This window comes from Stegostoma tigrinum, chromosome 4, assembly GCF_030684315.1.
Source record: "Stegostoma tigrinum isolate sSteTig4 chromosome 4, sSteTig4.hap1, whole genome shotgun sequence".
NCBI lineage: Eukaryota > Metazoa > Chordata > Chondrichthyes > Orectolobiformes > Stegostomatidae > Stegostoma > Stegostoma tigrinum.
This window is the reverse complement of record NC_081357.1, coordinates 94420262-94440576: the sequence shown is the minus strand read 5'-3', so window position 1 is coordinate 94440576 and position 20315 is coordinate 94420262. Positions and strand designations below refer to the sequence as shown.

Here is a 20315-nt window from a genome sequence, read left to right as displayed (position 1 = left end):
TGGAGCCCATTTGTTGGAATAAGGGGCGGGGCTGAGATCGGTGAGGGAGCTGGGCTGAGAACGCGGAAGGGGTAGGACTGGGTCCCGGATGTTGCATGAGGAGGCGGGCTGTGCATGGTTGTTGGGTTGGCTGGGAGAAGGGTTTGGGATGGGCGGGGCGGAGCGGAGCGCGATGTATGGCGGGGCTGCGAGCGGTGATGGGCGGGGCTGCGGGGGGTATGTGTGAGGGGGCGGGCTTGTGTGCTGCCCGCGCTCGCCGGGCCTGGCGTTGGCATGGCGCTGCGGAATGGTGTAGGGCCTTGGCAGGACGCCTGCTGTCCTCTCAGCCGCGCTTCCTAGTCGGGAACGCAGGCAGGTGCACATGATATTATGAGCGGCAGATGTCTCACTTGGTCACCGTCAGCATGGCGCCTCCGGCTGTGGAGTCGCTGTACCCGGTGAGTAAGAGCGGGACCGAATGGTGTTCATGTCCGTCATGGCCAGGGTTGACTGAGTTGTTTCTGTAAATCGTTGGTCGGTATGAGGCCCGGTCTCTGCACCGTGTGAAGGAAGGATTGGCCCAAGATGTGTGGGTGAAGAATCAGCTCCTGGGCCTTGACTTCAGGAGGGCAGAGGTTAAGAAGCTGGTGGCTGGAGATCCGCAGACTCCATCCCTCAATGTGAGGTATGGGGGGGGGGGTGTGCAGAAGGAAATGTCATATTTGAGTTGAATAAATCTGGGTTAAGAGCTTGCATCTCCAAAAATGATTTACCTGGAGGCATTATGGCAGTGATAGAGATTTGTGGCGTACTGATAGTTATCGATGAGAGTCGTTGAAGTTTGATAATATTGTGGACGTGCTGATCCGGTTCGGTGGTGGTAAATTTCACCCTGCAGGAAATATACCATCAGACTGGAGGCAGTTTTCAAGATTGAATTTGAGGGATATCTTTGCAGTAGTTCAATCTAAGTCGTGCTTCAGTGATAGGTAATGCTTTCTCATGTGAAGGGTGTGGATTTCAAATCCTGCTGTAAAAGCATAAACTGAAAACCTAGACTGCCTTTCGGTGCTATGCAAATACTCCAAGCCAGAGGCACTGTCCTCTGGATGAGATATAAAACTGTCAACCTGTCAGTTCCAAGATAATAAAATGTGAGGCTGGATGAACACAGCAGGCCAAGCAGCATCTCAGGAGCACAAAAGCTGACGTTTCGGGCCTAGACCCTTCATCAGAGAGGGGGATGGGGAGAGGGAACTGGAATAAATAGGGAGAGAGGGGGAGGCGGACCGAAGATGGAGAGTAAAGAAGATAGATGGAGAGAGTGTAGGTGGGGAGGTAGGGAGGGGATAGGTCAGTCCAGGGAAGACGGACAGGTCAAGGAGGTGGGATGAGGTTAGTAGGTAGCTGGGGGTGTGGCTTGGGGTGGGAGGAAGGGATGGGTGAGAGGAAGAACCGGTTAGGGAGGCAGAGACAGGTTGGACTGGTTTTGGGATGCAGTGGGTGGGGGGGGAAGAGCTGGGCTGGTTGTGTGGTGCAGTGTGGGGAGGGGACGAACTGGGCTGGTTTAGGGATGCAGTGGGGGAAGGGGAGATTTTGAAACTGGTGAAGTCCACATTGATACCATATGGCTGCAGGGTTCCCAGGCGGAATATGAGTTGCTGTTCCTGCAACCTTCGGGTGGCATCATTGTGGCAGTGCAGGAGGCCCATGATGGACATGTCATCTAGGGAATGGGAGGGGGAGTGGAAATGGTTTGCGACTGGGAGGTGCAGTTGTTTGTTGCGAACTGAGCGGAGGTGTTCTGCAAAGCGGTCCCCAAACCTCCGCTTGGTTTCCCCAATGTAGAGGAAGCCACACCGGGTACAGTGGATGCAGTATACCACATTGGCAGATGTGCAGGTGAACCTCTGCTTAATGTGGAAAGTCATCTTGGGGCCTGGGATGGGGGTGAGGGAGGAGGTGTGGGGACAAGTGTAGCATTTCCTGCGGTTGCAGGCGAAGGTGCCGGGTGTGGTGGGGTTGGAGGGCAGTGTGGAGCGAACAAGGGAGTCACGGAAAGAGTGGTCTCTCCGGAAAGCAGACAGGGGTGGGGATGGAAAAATGTCTTGGGTGGTGGGGTCGGATTGTAAATGGCGGAAGTGACGAAGGATGATGCGTTGTATCCGGAGGTTGGTAGGAAGGTGTGTGAGAACGAGGGGGATCCCCTTGGGGCAGTTGTGGCAGGGGCGGGGTGTGAGGGATGTGTTGCGGGGAATACGAGAGACGCGGTCAAGGGCGTTCTCGATCACTGTGGGGGGAAAGTTGCGGTCCTTAAAGAAATTGGACATCTGGGATGTGCGGGAGTGGAATGTCTTATCGTGGGAGCAGATGCGGCGGAGGCGGAGGAATTGGGAATAGGGGATGGAATTTTTGCAGGAGGGTGGGTCGGAGGAGGTGTATTCTAGGTAGCTGTGGGAGTCGGTGGGCTTGAAATGGACATCAGTTACAAGCTGGTTGCCTGGGATGGAGACTGAGAGATCCAGGAAGGTGAGGGATGTGCTGGAGATGGCCCAGGTGAACTGAAGGTTGGGGTGGAAGGTGTTGGTGAAGTGGATGAACTGTTCGAGCTCCTCTGGGGAGCAAGAGGTGGCGCTGATACCATCAGGTGAATGGGTGTAACATATCCCATCACAGTGAGACCTTGCTGTCTCTGCTCTTTTCCCATTGGCAAGGTACCCACAATTTCATGATGCGTTTGTGTAATTTACAACAAGAATATGAGAATTTGCAGCTACTGCACCAACATGGTCTGACAACATCATAAAACGAATCTGCTTCAGATTATAACTCAAACATTTGTGAAATTTCTTTCTACTTAAGGATTTGCCTTCTTTAGAGCGCCACTACTAGTAGCTGAGTGCTCTTCTGTATTTTTATGCTTCATAGAAACATTGAAGGCGGGAGCAGGAGTAGACCATTCAACCCCTTGACCCTGCTCTGACATTCAGTATGCTCAGGGCTGATCACTGAATGCAATACCTAATCCTGCACTCTCCCCATGTACTTTGCTTCATTTAGCCAATACAAATGTATCTACCTCCTTGAAAACACAATGCTTTGGCCTCGACCACTTCCTGTAGTAGTGCTCCACAGGCTCACCACACGCTTTAGGTGGAGAAATTCCTCTTCATCTTAGTTCTAAAAGATTTACCCTTTATCCTTAATCTATGACCCTTGGTTCTGGACCCCCCACCATTGGAATTTTAGAATTTTATAGGTTTCTATGAGATACACCCTTTAAAGTCTATGGAATATAATCCTCACTGACTCAGTCTGTCCTCATATGTCAGTCTTGCCATCACTGGACCCAAAACATTAACTCTACTTTCATTCCACTGATACTGTCGGACTGATTTAAGTTTCTCCAGCAGTTTTGGTTTCTGATTTTCAGCATCTACGGTTTTGTTTTCCTTTCATAATGTTCCAGGCATGTCCTTACTAATGCACTGTATAAGTGCATCCTTGTCCCTGTTATCAAATGCTCTCGCTATGAGGATCAACATACAGTTTGCCTTCCTTACTACCTGCTGCTTATTTTCAGTGATTGGTGCATGAGGGCACCTAGCTCTCATTGGACGTTCCCTTTGCTTAATTTACAGATTTAAATAATAATATGCCTTTCTATTTTTGCCACCAAAGTGGATAACCTCACACTTATCCACATTATACTGCATTGGTAATGATTCTGCCCACTCAGTCAGCCTGTCCGAATGTCACTGCAACATCTTTACGTCCTCATCACAGCTCAGTTTACCATCCAGTTTCATTATTTAGAACACTACTGTGCAGTAGTTACGGAATATTTGTTTTGTGAATATGTGATCTCTTAGAACTGGATGTACGTGTATCATTTTAATTGAAAATCATATTTTTGCATTATAGCAGAAGGACATGATGCTGAATAAAAGGGATGGATTTGAAGACTTGATGGAAGAGCGCAGACACAGCAGTGATCTCAGATATGCCATGCGATGTTACACTCCAGTAGTTTACAAAGACCTTGTGCCCCGTACCCCTAGTGCTCTCAGGAGCATTGTATTGAAATCTGACCAAGTGCAATATGTTATCAGACAGGTAAGGAACAATGTGACAATTTGAATGGGTTCATCAATATTTAAAAGTCAAATATTAATTGAGGTTGCAATAGCATGTCTGATAAGGTCTTTCAAAATCTAGCTGGGATTTTGATTGATAGTAAGTTGATTTGTGTCGATAATTCGTGGCTTAGCTTCTGGACTTCTGAGAGTTGCAAGAAAAGCAGTGGTGCTTTCATAGAGAGGAGTAGAGAAAAATAAACAGTTACTCCAAATGATTTTACACACAAAAGCTTGCAGTACAGAAGGAGGCCGTTCATCCTATTATGCCTTTCTTCACTCCATGAAAGGGTTATTCAATCAGAGCCGGCATCTCCTGATCAGAACATGAAGGAAGTCTGATAACAGTTTGCTGAGATCTGTTAACAAGCAAAAACGTTTTCCACAAATATTATAAGCTGCATAGTTAAATAACAATATTCTTTTGTTTTGACATTTGTTGTTACTAATGTGCCAGTCTACCAACAGTGGATAAATCCTTTATATGGTATTTTAGCAACAAGTCAATCACCTACATCATATTGTTAGGTCGGTTAAACGCAACAAGTTGCATGCATCATCTCCTTCAATTCAAGTCTGCATGGTCTTCTGCCCTAGAATCCTGATTCAGTTAGCATGGGAAATCATCACCTCCACATTCTCTTCCAAGTCAGACATCGTCCTGACTTCTAGTTAATGTTTTATCATAAGTGGGACAAAATCTAAGAATACTATAGGAGTACCTTCATGCTGACAGTAGCAGTTCATGAAGGTAATCAGCATCACCTTTTTGGATATCGAAGAACATGCAATAATACTGGTGTTGCCAGAGGAATCCAAATCCCCAGCATTTTTAAACAATGTGGTCTTATTAAAAAAGCACTTCCAACTGTACACCTACCTAAAGTGACTTATTTCCTCCCATATGAATTAAACATTGTGTTTTAGGTTTTGACTAAGATCGTCCATATGTGTGTGTGGAGAATTCCATCACCATATATTTGTTTGAATATAGCTCTAAATAAGTGTAAGCAGGTCTACTAGAGTCAATCACTGCATCACTAGCCCTAGAGCTCAATAATGGTGTAAGGAAACAAAAAAAAGTTTCAGTCTCGAGCCTGCTGCTACACTCCAGGGAGGCTCACCGCAAGCAGGAAGAACAGCATCTCATCATCTGCTTGGAATCTCTGCAGCCTTTAGGACTCAATATTCAGTTCAATAATTTTAGGGTCTGAACACCACCTTCCATGTCATTTGCCCAAATCCTCGCTGTTTTCAGTACAGCCAACCCATTTTCAGTTCCTCATTGACCCCATGTCAGCTTTTCTCCTTCCATGACTGGCTCTCGCTCTCGCTCTCTCCTCCCCTCTCTGGGCTCCGTCTCCAACCATCCAACTCCTTTTCCCACATTCCCTGTCATCAGCAGAAATAATGCCTTTTCTTAAATGCTGTCAGTTCTGGAGAACCGTCACTGAACTTAAAACGTTAACTGTTTTCTCTCCACAAATGCTGCCAGACCTGCTGAGTTTTGTTTTCAGCAACTTCCGTTTTTATTTTATATTTTCAGCATCCATAGTTCGTTCGTTTTATTTACTTGAGGAAATATTTACCTCCCATTTTCACATGTCTTAAGATTTTCAGTGCAGTATAAACATAATATCGGCAGACATGGTTCTGGTTTCTATTCTATCTTTTCATGCTTTTCACTCATTTCTCACATTGTGTTTAAAATACATTGCATTTTTATACGTTTCAAATTGGTGTGAATCAGGGCACGATTCCTTTTGAGGACTCCCTTGATGACAATTTTTTTCTTTTTCACTAACTACTTTATTTGGTGATACAGTCGCATAGTAACATTACTGACTATGTTTATGCTGATATTTGGAGTCATGCAGAAGCAGAATTATAAAAAATCATTAATACCTTCAATGATTCAACCCCATTAAACTTGAGCCGCAACTCATAAGATAAATATTAATTTTCTTGAAACCACAGTATTTAAATTGGTACAAGCCACGGGAATAAATTAGCGTAATTTATTTTTGATAAAACTGACACATAATTCTACACACAAGAAGTCATCGCCATGAGCGCACCTTCGGCAAAATTACATGGTCGCAGCTATGCCTTTAATTATTCCTTTATGTTGTATTTCATCAGTTATCAAAAGAAACTGGTGAATCTCCAGACATCATTAACGATGAAGCAGCTGACATTTTGGAGAAGATGGGCCATGGTCTTCGGTTAAGTGTAGTCCGGTTCTTTGCATTTACCCTGAGCAAAATATTTAAAGCTCTATTCCAGAAAGTGCGAGTGAACGAAGAGGGAATCCAGAAGGTTAGTTTTCATCTTTTGTGATTTTGCTGTGCGTTAAAGTTGAGTTTGCTCTTTAGCTATGATACTAATCAATGTGTACAAATGATTGGCCCACAGCGTGACATAAGTGCAGGGAGAGAAGCTGGTGAGCAGGATTGGAGAGTATTATTTGTCTTTAAAGTAAAAATAAGGTCTTCCAATTGTCTTTAGATCTCCAGTGAATTTTTTTTCTGTTTTTTTTCCTTTAAAAGTCGTTGCTGAAGTAAAAGATAATACTGGTGATAATTTTTATTTTACAGGAACAAAATATATATACGGTAAACTGTAAAGCGCAAATAATCTGGAGTAGTTAATTTATAAATTAAATAAACTACAATACAGATGGTGGAATGGGTGATGTGTTGCTGTTGCAATGTGTAGAAGCTGCTGGATGCCATGTTTCCAGAGCAAATGCATCTGCAGTAAGTGTTAGCAACTTGAGGAACTTCATATCTGATTTGAGAAGCTGACATCTGACCTGAAGACATTGCATCACATCAGAGAAGGGGGAAGTTACTTGGATATTTTGTCCCAGAGGACAATCAAATCCCTCAGACTAGGTAATTCAGAATTGGTCTATGAGCAGGGACAGGAAGGTGTGACTGCAAGTGGGGCAGGTATGAGGACCCAGGGGATTGCAATTAAGGAACTTCAACCCTTGCAGTTGTCTAACAGTTGTGAGGTTCCTCAGACAAGAGTGGGTACTGCAGGGAAAATGAATGAACTGATCACTACTGTGGTACAGGGATCCAGTGAAGTGGGAGAAAGAAATAGGAATGTTGTAGTGATAGACAATAGTGTTATTTGCAGTTGTGAGGAAGAGTCCCATTGAAAGAGTGCCATTAACATTGAAAGGACTAGAAAGGGCATTCTCCTGAAAGATTTTGAACAGTGAAGAGCTAGCTTTAAAAATAAACAGAACCTTTAAGGTAATAATTATCTCTGGATTACTGATTGAGCCATGGCTAAACTTGCATTGGGTAAATAAAATCAAAGAGTTAATTGTGTGACTGAAAGATTGGTGTGGAGTGAAATGGGTTTAAGTTTGTGGGGTACTGGCACCAGTACTGGGGTAGAAAGGAGCTGCTCTGGTGGACGAGTCTAACATAAACCTGGCTGGAACAAGTGTCCTGGCGAATCAAATTACCAAGGCTGTAGAGTTTTTTTTTGAGAGGGATACGGGAGAAGAGAAATGAAGGCTTACAAAGCAAGATGATATGGCAGTATTAAAGGGCAGATATTTGGCTAGCTCAGAGTGGAACAGGAAGGGACAGAGTGTATACACGTAAAAAAACAACAGTAAATAGGGTCAAAGAGAAAAGAAATGGTTAAAAAGGCAAAATTAATGTTACTTGAATGTGCTTAGCACCTAGCACAAAATAAATGAATTAACAATACAACTACAAATTAATGTCTATGATCTTTCACCACTTTGGAGGCATGATTACAATAAGATCAAAGCTGGGAGCTAGATATTCAGGGGTATGAGATGCTTTGAAAGAAAAGGGCATTGTTCGTACGGGCAGGAATAAATACAAAAGCAAGAAATGATCTTGGGTTGGAAGATTTAGAATCCATGTGCATGGAGGTAAGAAGTAAAAAGACTGTGACAGTGGTATAACTAATCTATATACCCTCTAACAGTAGCTGTGCGGAGGGACAGTGAATAAATCAGATGATGATGATGGTATGTAAAAATGCCAGGACGTTAATTGTGGCTGACCTTAATCATCATGTAGATTGGAACAGCCAGATTGGCAAACATTGTTACCAGGAAAATTTCACAGAATATATTTGGGACTGTTTCCGAGAACAATATGTTGTGAATTCAACAGGGACTAGGCTATTATGGAGCTGGTGATTTGTAGTGAGGCAGGTTTACTAAATTATGTCAGAGTGAATGATCCTGTGGGAAACAGTTCAGTTTGAAAAGGGCGAACATGGGTCAGAAACAACTGTGCTAAGCTTAAATAAAGGTAGAGCTAGCAGGAGTGGATTAGGAAATGACTTTAGCAAAAAAGAGATTGAGAAACACTGTATGAGGAGCAGGATATTTATGAAAATAGTCCATGACTTGCAACAAAGATACGTCCCAGTGAGAAAGAAGGATTCATAGAATAATTAAATCATTTGGTACAGACAAGGCTCTTCAGCCCATAAATGCTAATACTAAAATATACACTTCAGCCTTCAGTGGTCCCACTTTCTTGTACTATGTCTATAGGGACTCAAATCCCCTTTAAATTTCCTGCCTTTCACTTTAAAAGTGTGTCTCCTTATTCTTGACTTTTGACAAAGGGGAACAGCTGCTTTCCAATCAGCCTGCCTGTGGCCCTCAATTTTATACACCTTTGTCAGGTCCACTTCCCTAAAACTTCTCTGCTCAAAAGATCTAAAACTAAACTAGTCCACCCCGCCTGTGTTTGATCCATATCCCTCCAAACATTTCTTATTCGTGAACTTATCCAAATGTCTTTTAAATGTTGTAACTGTACCCGCATCCATCACTATGTCGGGAAGTTCATTCCAAACATGTCCCCCTGTTCTTAAAAAATAAACTTGCCCCTCCTGTCTTTTATGAAAACTTTCTCCTCTTATCTTAAAAATATGTCCCCTAGTCTTGAAATCCCCCACTGTAGGGAAAAGACACCTGATTCTATAAACCTCTGAGGTCACCCCTCAACCTCCTCCGCTTCAGTGAAAATAATCCCAACCTATCTAGCCTGTTCTTATAAGTCAAACCTTCCATTCTGGGCACACCCTAGTAAATACCTTCTGAACTTTCTCCAGCTTAATAATATCCTTCCTATAACAAGGCAACCAGATTGTAACACCGTAAATACAGCAAAACAAAGTATTAAACAAAATGCAGCACACTCTACTCTTCATAGTTGCAATGTTCCATCCCGGGTACATCTCCTCTGCACTTCCTCCAGTGCAAACACATCTTATTTGAAAGTGTGATGACGAGAACTGCAGACCAAAGTTCTACAGCTGCAGCACAACCTCACTGCTGTTATTATTCCAGGTGTTGACTGATAAAGGCAAGAATTCCATATATCGTCTTCACTGCCATATTAATCTGTCCACCACCTTCAGGGATCTGTGGAGATGCACCCAAGATCCCTCTGTTCCTCGGAACGTCCTAGTGTCCTGCCATTCATTGAGTACTCCTTGGCTTCTTCCAAAATGCACCACCTCACATTTTTGAGGGTTAATTTCTCTTTGCCACTGATCTAACAATCTAACCACCCTGTCTGTATCTTCCTGTAACCTCATCGTCCTCCTCACTGTCAATCACCCAGCCAATTTTTGTGTCATCTACAACTCAATTATCGTCCACCTCAACCCCACCAAAAATTGCATGTACATCATTTATGAAAATCACAAACAATAAGGATTCAGCATTGATTCCTGTTGTATGCCACCAGACACCAATCTCTAGTCACACAAACAGCCTTCTGCCTCCTGCCACTAAGCTAATTTTGGACCCAAATTGCTAAGTTATACTGGACCCCATGACCTTTCACTTTCTTGATCAGTCTCCCATGTGGGACTTTGTGAAAAGTCTTGCTGAAATCCATTTGGATTACGTCAACTAATTACCCTCATCTAAACACTTGGCCACCTCTTCGACAAATTCAATCAGATCCATTGAGCGTGACTTCTCTGACAAAGCCATGCTGACTATTCGTGATAAAACCTTGCATCTCTAAATGGAGATTAATTTTCTCCTTCACTATTTTCTCCAATAGTTTCCGTACCACTAACGTGAGATTCACTGGTCTTTGGTTCTGTGGTCTATCTCTGCCACCATCTTGTAAAGCGGAACCACATTAGCTGCCCTTCCATGCTCTGGCACTTGCCCTGTGGTGAGAAAATATTTAAAAATTTGGGTCAGGTCTTCTGCTTTTTTTTACTTCGTCTCCCACAGCAGCCTGGGAACTAACTCATGAAGTCCTGGGGATTTGACCACTTTTAATATTTCCCAAAACTCCAATACTTTCTTGCTTCTTATATCAATCTGTTCAAGAGCTTCACAGCCCATAGATTCGAATTCTGTACTTACATCATACTCCTACCAAATAAAGATAGATGTCAAGCACTCATTTAACAATGTACTAATGTCCTCCAGCTTCATGCACAAATTTACACTTGGTCTCTAATGGGTTGAACTCTTTCATTGGTTAATCATTTCTCCTTGTAGACTATCTTGGGATTCTCCATAATCTTGCCCATGTGTGTTTTTTTGCATGCAAGGATTCTAGGAAGGGTATATGCCAACCATTATTAACCAGTGAAGTTAAGATTAACCTGAAATTGAATAGAAAATATGCAGCGTGGCAAAATTCATGGTAAGACAGAAGACTGGGAAAGTTTTAAAAAACAACAAAAAAAGACCAAAAATAACAGGGCAACAACAAACTTTAGGAGTAAATTTGAGAAATATCAAGGTGGATAGCGAGAGCTTCTTTAAATATATTTATAGGAAGAGCGAGGCTAAAGTTAACATAGGCCCCTTTAAAGAATGAAGCTGGGGAGATAATTATAAAAGAGCAATGGAGTTGAATAAATAACTTTATATTAGTCTTCACTGTAGAAGACGCTCATAGCCTTTCAAAATGACCATATAATCAAGGCATAAAAAGAATGATGGGAAATTAGTACAATAACTGTCATCGAGAACAAGTGATAGGGAAACTAATGGGGTTAAAGACCAGTAAGTCCTAGGATACTGTAAGAATAGCTACAGAGTTTGGATTATGGAAAAGTCCCAGAAGATTACATAACAGCCCATGCAACAACTTTTATTTAAAAAGGGAAGCAGATAAAAGAAGAAGTAACCATAGGCCAGTTACCTTAATATATGTCATTGGGAAAATGATAGATACTATTATAAAAGATGTAATAACAGCATTTAGAAATGCATAATATGATCAAGCAAAGTCGGCACGGCTTCATAAAAGGGAAATTGCACCAGACAAATATATTCAATCTTTTTTCAAGAAGGAAACAACCAGGATAGGTGAAGGAGAAACAGTGGATGTAATATATTTGAATTTTTAGAAGATGCTGATTAGTAAGTAACATGTTAGGCCACTTATTAAAATAAAAGCCCATGGTTGTCTATTAGCGCAGATTGTGGCTTGACCAACTCATAGAGGACAGAGTTTGGATAACAAGGGCATTCTCAGGATGGTAACCTGTAGTTAAGAGGAGTGCCACAGAGACCAGTGCTCGGTCCACAATTGTTTACAATATGTAAAAATTACTTCGATGAGAGAAGTGAGCATTCTATCCCCAACTTCGGGGGATGATACAAAAATAGGTCAAAAGGGAAGTGGTGACGATGACTCAAAGAATCCACAGGGAGAAAGAGAGGTTAAATAAGTGGGCAAAAACATGGAACATAATGTCAAAAAATGTGAGGTTAAGCAATTTGGCAGGAAAAATAAAGGAGCTGAATATCATTTAAATAGAGAACAACTGCAGAAAAGTACAACACAGATGGATTTGGAAATCCTCAAGCATAAATCACAAAGTGCTGTCATCCAGGTTCAGCAGATAATAGGAAAGGCGAGTGGAACATTAGCCTTTGTTTCAAATGAGAGAGCATCTTAAAAATATAAAAACAATACAAGGTACTAGCCAGTCTACAGCTGGATTACAAGAACATTTTTATGCTCCTGATCCAAGGAAAGCTATACTGGCAAAGAAGGTAGTCGAGAGAAGGCTCACTAGGCTTATCCCATGTAAGGAGGGACTGTCTTATGAGAAGTGATTGGGTAGGTTGACCTGTACTCTTTGGAGTTTTGAAGAATGAGAGGTATACTTTTTGAAAAATACTAGATTCTTAAGAGTCTTGACTGTGTAGAAAGGTTGTTTCCCGTTGTTGGAGAGCCTAGTACCAGAGGACATAATCTCAGAGTAACTGGTCACAGGGTTCAGGAGGAATTTTCTCTGAGGGTAGTGAATCTGTGGAATTCTTTTCTGCAGAATGCTGTAGAGGTAAGGTCGTTAAGTAAATTCAAGACTGAAATAGATATTTAATCTGAAAGGAAATCATGGATTATAGGGTAAAGACAGGAACGTGGAGTTGTGGATTATCAGATCTCGTTGAATGGCAGAGCAGACTCAATGGGCTTATTGGTCTATGTCTGCTATTATGCCTTATTGTGGACTAAATTGTTATCACCGTTTGGAGCTTTATTTGTAAAATTCTCTGAACGTCCCTATGTTTCTTTTCCTGTCTAGTTTTCTACTTAAGATGACTGCTTGAGTTAGGTATATTTTTATGGGTGTTAGTGTTACTTATGTGGATTTTCACTCAACATTGAAAGCTGATCTTCCTGATGGTCATCTAGAATTCACTCCCTAACTTTGTCTCCCTTTTTGTTCTCTAAATCGCACCTTTCATGGAACAATTACTCACCCCCTTTTTAGTTCCCCTTGTTTGCCTTGGTTCCATATTTTTCTGTTTTCTATATAAAGAGACCATGTAAATATTGATGATGAAAATTGTTATCTTGCTCCTCCTTTTTAAACGTTGCTTCCTGTACAAGTGATACCTGTCCTTTGGATACTGAAGAAGTGGTTAACTCCCCACTATTGCTTTATAGGTAAAGCCTCTGACCTGAGGACTAACCTTCCTTTGCTATGTTGCTAATGCATGAAGTCCACATATGTACCAGTAGTGAACCCTGTAATAAAACAGCACTTACGAAGTTAGTAATCTTCCATTGAGTGGTGTATAGCTTTCTATTCTTACATTTTGTATGGACAAATATTTATCTTTAAAGTTAAATTTGCCTATATTAAATAAGTATCTGTAAATGTGTTATTTTATTTCAGCTGCATCAGGCTATACAAGAATATCCAGTTGTTCTGCTGCCTAGCCATCGCAGCTACATAGACTTCCTCATGTTGTCATATATCATGTATACGTATGACCTCTGCTTGCCAGTCATTGCTGCTGGAATGGGCAAGTAACAGTTTTAATTCAGTAGCTAGATGTAATTAGTTTAATTGCAGTTACACAGTGGAATATGACTCAACTTAAAATCTGTTTTTATCTTGGTCTTGACTTTTATTTGAACAATATTTTTGCTTCTTCTGCAGATTTTATGGGAATGAAAATAGTTGGAGAGATGCTGCGAATGTCAGGTGCTTTTTTCATTCGCCGTTCATTTGGAGGAGACAAATTGTACTGGGCAGTTTTTTCTGAATATGTGAAAACAATTTTGCGGGTTAGTGTTCTGTTTACCGGTGCATTAAATAGATGAATTGGTATTCTGTCAGATGTGTTGACATTGTTAACATCATCTTTCGAAGTTAATACAAAACAGTAACAACATTGCTGCTAAAGACTGTTCAGTGATCTTATCCTCTTGTATTAACTTAAAACACTAATTAAAGCACAATAAAGCCGTATGGCCTAATTTCTCTGTGCAAGAGCAATCTGAAGTTAATTCCACTGCCTACTCTCCACGTTTCCATGCATTTACATTTTAATCAATTTTCCCATAAAAGATGCAATAGATTCTGCCTCAACTACAGTCTATGGCAAAACAGTCTGTGTTTCAATATCCCACTGTGCAAATAAATTGTTTCTAAACTCCTTGGAATTTTTTTTAATTGGTTATCTGTCTTGAATGAGTCCTTCCTGACCAAATAATATTCTTTATTTGCCACATTAAAACCTTTGGATTTAAAAAAAAGGTTTCTTAACTTTAATTAAATTGCCTAAATAACATCATGAACGCTGCAGTACTATTCTAACTCTGCAGAATGAACAGAGCATTGTACAGTGTAAGATATAGTAAAAACTGCTGACGCAGGAGTCGGAGATAACACACTGCAGGGCTGAGGGAACACAGCAGACCAGGCAGCATCCGAGAACCAGGACAGCTGACATTTCAGGTTCGGACCCTTCTCCAGAACTCTGAAGTAGGGTCTTGACCCGAAACATCAGCTTTCTTGCTTGTATGATGCTGCCTGGCCTGCTGTGTTCCTCCAGCTCCACGCTGTGTTATCCCCTACTATTGTACTGTGTAGGGTGCTTTCGCTATGCATCAATGACTGAAATTAATTTGCATTCGTCCAGCACTAACCTGCATTAATCATTATGAGAAAATTATTTTACCCCAGTTTGCATTAGCTTTAGATGTCTCTGGGTGCTTTATCTGTCATAGATAAAAAGAGAAGGAAGAGGGACAGTTGTAACAAGTCATGGTTGAAAAGAAGAATCTGGTGGGTTTTGATGGCAGAGAGGCACATGGCAAGGTGAAGAGGGACTGGGGCTAAAGTACATGAGGAAACCGCTAAGGAGGTCAGCAATGAAAGAGTTGGTGACATGTAGTCAGGAGATGTGAAGGTGTACACTAAGGTTACTGCTGCAATTCAATGGTGTGTTGCTTATGGTGCCTCAGTGCTGATTGCAGGACAAAAACCTGATTGTAATTTTTCGTATATGAAGTAGTGCGGATGTAAATGAAGGAATAATGCACTCCAGGATTCAGAAAGATAGGGAATGTTGAGGATGGTGAGTAGTTGGAAACACTATTTGAGGAGGAACTGGTAGCAGTTTTCCTAAGTTGTTGTGATAAAGTTAATGAATAGGGACAAGTTGTTGATGTCAGTGATCAGAGTACACTGAAGGGAGATGTTAACTGACCAGGAGCTGGAGTTTGAGGGATCTGGGGGAGGTGGAGGAAGAACCATGGTGTAGAGGAGATCAGGTGCCTGAAGGAAGCAGAGGTAGTAAAATATTAGGTTTCTCATATTTAACGTCTGAGCAGGAGATGGAAGGCGCCTTGGGAATAATTCAGAGTAGACTCTTTCCTGGTGAAGAGAGTTTGGAGCTTTTCATTTTTTGCAAAGTTATTCCCATAGCAATGCAAGGACTTCAGTACAGAAATAAGTAATTTATGGACAGCAGATTATGGTAAATAATTATTAGTTATGTTATTCTAATGGACTTTAAAATCCAATTTTTCTAGTTATGTATATTCAGCTGCAAAAGAGGCAGTGTCTAAAAGTACGGCCAGACTGTTTAGGAGAGTTGTTAGGAAACGCGTCTACACACAAAAGGTTGTAGAGGTTTAGAACTCTCTACCGTGAACAGAGGTTGATGTTGGATCAGTTGTTAGTTCTAAATCAGAGGTACTAACAGGAATTCTATGTTCTTGTAGGTATGGTGCCACATTATTGTTCTGAATAACTCATACTTCAGGTTAACAAACATTTTAACTGCTTTTACAAATGAGTTTGTGGTGAAGTAGACGATTTAAGCTGAGTGAGTAATGTGCGAGTTTCTCACTATCAATAGAAAATTATTCAATTTGCTTATACCCAACAAAAAAACATGTTGTTTGTTTAGTTCTGCCACATAAAACAAGACTTCTTTCTATGAGGTAGAAAAGCATGATCATTAATGGAATTAAGGCAGCAGAGCAATTTAATCATGTAAGCTTTCAGTTACCATTATAAAACCTTGCTGAATGGGAGCACTGGTCTTAGAATCGTAACAAGATTGTTTATGAAAGTGCAGACTCATTGAAATAGCCCTGTGGTGTTCATTGCTTAGTTTATAGTGTGAAAATTCCAGGTGTTATAAACATCTGGTCCAAATTGTCTTGTCAATCTCTGCTCACTGCATTACAGCGGAAAGGTATGTGAATTCTTTTTATTCCATCAGTAATGTTATTTGGTAAGTTGCCTACATTTTTGTATGCTAATGAAGGCATATGTGTTAACTGAAAACTCATTTTACAGAATGGTGATGCTCCTGTTGAATTTTTTGTGGAAGGGACTAGAAGTCGTACTGGAAAATCTCTTACTCCCAAATTAGGTGAGTTTGAGAGGTTTGGGAGCTCCTTTGTCACTGAAATTAACTGATTGTGAAATCCTAAACCATTCAAGCCCAAAATATTGTGAATTTTTTAGTTCTTTTTGACAACTGTTGTCTTTGTGGAGCTAGCAGGAAAAGCCTACGACCACCTATGACTCTCTTGCACTTTCTTCAAGGGCCCTGGTACCATGTGCGCATGCCATCATTCACAGCCCAATATCACAGATGGCTGGTCATCCACAGCAGAAAACCTACAAATTAACGTGAGCCGAGACCATAAATGTGAATTTAGTTTAGCAGCTGGCTGTAGTGGACTTTGAATTCATGACCTCTGGGTTCTAGTCCCAATCTTGTACAATTATGTTAATATTTCCTTATAAAAACAATGCATTTGACGCAGCAAAAGAGGTAGCATAAATGTTGCTTGTAAATAGACCCTCAGCTACAACCAAAAGGTTGTCCAGGAATAAAACAAAACTCACCGAGTTAAGGTTAACAGACACTTTCCATGTTATGTTCTATTGGATAAGATTCTCACTTCACACAACGAGACATCAATCAGTCACAATCCTGATGGCATAGCCTTTTAACCCTTGGGATCTGGAAATCCAGATGTCATATTACATCATTATGACAACTTTGGAAATTGTTCTACTTATTAGACACAATCAGGTGCACCTTACACAATTGTCATCATTAGCTTTTGGACTCTCTGTAGACTGACTCAATACGCTTGGAGTGGTTTTATTAGAGAAGTAAGAGGAAGTTATGAAACTTCCTATAAAGCATCGCCACTTAATATATTCCTGCCTCAATTCAACTAGGCAGGAGACATACAGAGATACAATGGTGGGGAAAAAGGGAAAGAGAAGCAAAATGTAGTGTATATGAGGCACTTAAAACTGTGTTCATGTAGCACAGAATCCTGCCAGAGACCAGTCCAGTGCAGAAGTTATAGACTGCAGGCACATGACAATGACATTTCACCTTTTGTAGCCCAAGCAGGATTAAAGGATTGACACAAGAACTAGTGCGTAAAATTATTTGCTAGTTTCTTAAACATATTACTGATAACTACAAGAAATGTCACCTGAAAAGTTAATTGTCAAACTCTGCTGCAAACAGATAAACCTGTATTCACATCATTTAAATATAGGAAGTGTTGGTAAATTCCACTCTAGTACCAAAGTATGATTGCACCACCCCACAGGTTGAGCTTTGGGTTCCAGCCTTGTATACCTTTATTTAAAGTACTTTTGCCTGCTCAGATTGAATTGTCTCGTCCAATTATTTTGAATAGACTGACTGATAAAGCTATGTATTGGGATAACAAGAATCGATAATGAAATGCAGAAAATTAAAAGATGGGACAAAACCACCAATAATAAATGATTACTATTTTTACAAGTGAGGTTAAAGCGGTTGCTCATTTTTAATGAGCCAACAATTATATATCAGTTGTTTCTGCTAAAGTAAAATTGCAGAATGAATATTTAAAAATTCGGATGTATTGTCAAAAGCTACCAGCAAATAATGTTCAAATTAAAATTGTAATGAATCAAAAAATATATAATCTCCCAATTTAGAGAGGGAATAAATTGTCTTTCCAAAAACTGGCAAGATAGACAGCTGTTAAAATTGTCAAGTCACAGCATTTTCACTGAGAATTTGGCAAGGATATTTAAGTTAGTTATAAATGCTGTTTGTCATAGTGATGTAATCGGTTGATGTTTTTGTTGTAGATAATGCTCTGCACACTGCTGTTGAGATGTAAATCGAGGCGTTGGCTTATTGTAATTTAGGACCTCCAGTCATATGAAGTAATTTAACCAATAGAGTTTGAGAGTCTTCGCTGAGATGTCCAAACTACACCTGTGAATCTGTGTACCCACAAACTGTAGTCTAGTCTGTCAAGCTCTGAGGGCTTATTTTCTTAAAATTCGTGTCCTAGGCCCATTAACTGAAGTGATTATATTTCTGTAGCTACAGAAATGTCTTTAACTTCTCAAACTTAGTCAAGTGGTCACTGATTTCTAATGCAACTTCTTACGCACCTCCCAGATTCAGTGATATGTAGCTGAGTGAACTAACCAAAACTAATGTTTAGGTACTCATCGTCTGTGGTTTGGGGAACCAACAAAGGTAGAAACTGGTCGTGATTTTCTGTATGATATGAATACTGTTGCAGTGATGATAACAGAATGTTTTCTTTGTGTTACATTAGAATCAGACCTCATACTGAGAAATTTGGTTTTGGAACATTATTTAATACAACTAACTCCCTGAACCTAACAAAATAAATTAATGCAAATGAAGAAAAAATAGGTGTTTATATTCTCCTGAGCATAATCTTGGAATCTCCTATCAAAGGAGAAATTGTGATCATTTAACATCTTGCACAGTTTCAGAATGCCCCAAAACACTTGGAGTGTAATAGCTACTGGGAAACATGCTAGCCAGTTCATGCACTGCAAGGTTCTGGAAACAGCAAGGAGGTGATGATGAGATCATTTGGTTTACAGATATTGGTTATCAGATAAATATTAGTCAGGACACCAGGTAAGAACCCCCCCTACGCCTTTCTAAAGATCTGTGGGAATTATTGTGTCTAGCTTTTGAGGACAGACAGAACCTCTTAGTGTCTTGTGAAAAAGACAGTACCTCACTACAATATTTCCTCTCTCTGCAACTTTGTGCTAACCTGTGATCTGTGCTCAAATCTCTGGATTACTGCTTGAACTTAGCAACTTCTGATTCATGTGCTGAGAGTGCTTCTACTAAACCACTGGTAATACTTGCACAAAGGATTTTAAAATATTCTAAATACTTACCGCAGTGAAGAACCAGTTTGTCTGAAACAAAATCTCAATATTATTAGGAACGCACTTGCAATTTCCTCAAAGTCTAGACCAGCTAAACCGCAATTAAATCCAGCAGTTTTCATTCTACAATGATGTTGCCAGTCTGAGAGTGATCTTGATTTTTTAGAAATCAGAACTCTGTGGGCATGGCAAGTTGCAGTTTTAGTGCAACCACTGCAGGGTTATCTTTTAAAATGTCTGCCCTTCAACAGTAAAATTTCTGGAATTCTATATATTGCAGACAGTCAATTTTCCTGATTTCATTTTGATACCTTAATACTGCAACTATCATAAAACAACTTGACATTATCTTTTGACACACACGCTCTATTGCAGAAGGTGAATTGTCCATATAAATGCAAATACTTTATGCTTTGATTAATGTTGCTCTCTTGTTTTTAAAGATTTGTAAAATGTTCTTTTTCATAGGACTTTTGAACATTGCTATTGAACCTTTTTTGATGGGGGAGGTTTTCGACATGTACTTAGTTCCCATAAGTATAAGCTATGAGCGAATCCTGGAGGAATCCCTGTATGCACACGAGCTTTTAGGAGTACCAAAGCCAAAGGAATCGACTTCTGTGTGTATAGGTTTCTTATTGTACTATCTCCATTTCAGCTTTTTCTAATAACAATGAGATTACAAATGAGTGATCAAATTGGTTTTCTGTTTTAGGGTTTGTTGAAAGCCAGGAAGATTTTGAGTGAAAACTTCGGAAGCATACATGTTTATTTTGGGCAGCCTGTGTCGGTGAGATCGCTAGCAACTGGGGCAATTAAGAGATCTCAGTACAACTTGGTCCCAAGGTCAGTTACTAATACTTAATAGGAGAAGAATAATTAAGATGATGCCTTGTGATTCGTCCTTGCAGAATAAATATTTGTTATTAAAAGTGAGCCAACTGAAGATGAGCCTAAAAATTATGGAACACTTGACCTAATGTATAGCTGAGAAAAGGCTTCAGAATGTTAAAAGGATAAGTAGACAGCATAAATTATAATTTATTAGAATTAACTATGAGAACATAAGGACTAGGAGCAGGAGTAGGCAATTCAGCCCCTCGAACCTGCTTCGCCACTTGATATGATTATTGCTGTTCTCATCTCGTTCTCAACTCCACCTTCCGGACCACTCCGATTAACCTTTTAACC

General features: G+C 40.5%; 1 protein-coding gene across 3 annotated transcripts in view; it reads left to right on the top strand.

Annotated features, from left to right (window-relative positions):
- The first annotated feature begins 226 nt into the window (after positions 1-226).
- gnpat (glyceronephosphate O-acyltransferase) overlaps positions 227-20315 on the top strand; it is a 40686-nt gene continuing 20597 nt past the window's right edge. For 2 of the 3 annotated variants that reach the window (XR_007247551.2, XM_048530855.2), the window contains exons 1-8: positions 227-437; positions 3904-4095; positions 6258-6434; positions 13305-13434; positions 13572-13699; positions 16227-16302; positions 19593-19744; positions 19840-19970. Coding sequence is in view for 2 of the 3 variants with exons in the window: in XM_048530855.2 (XP_048386812.1) it covers positions 381-437; positions 3904-4095; positions 6258-6434; positions 13305-13434; positions 13572-13699; positions 16227-16302; positions 19593-19744; positions 19840-19970 (1043 nt within the window). In the remaining variant the exon portion in view is untranslated. Of the gene's footprint in view, positions 438-472; positions 665-3903; positions 4096-6257; positions 6435-13304; positions 13435-13571; positions 13700-16226; positions 16303-19592; positions 19745-19839; positions 19971-20315 lie in introns of those variants that run through there. The other variant, XM_048530856.2, reaches the window with a different exon arrangement.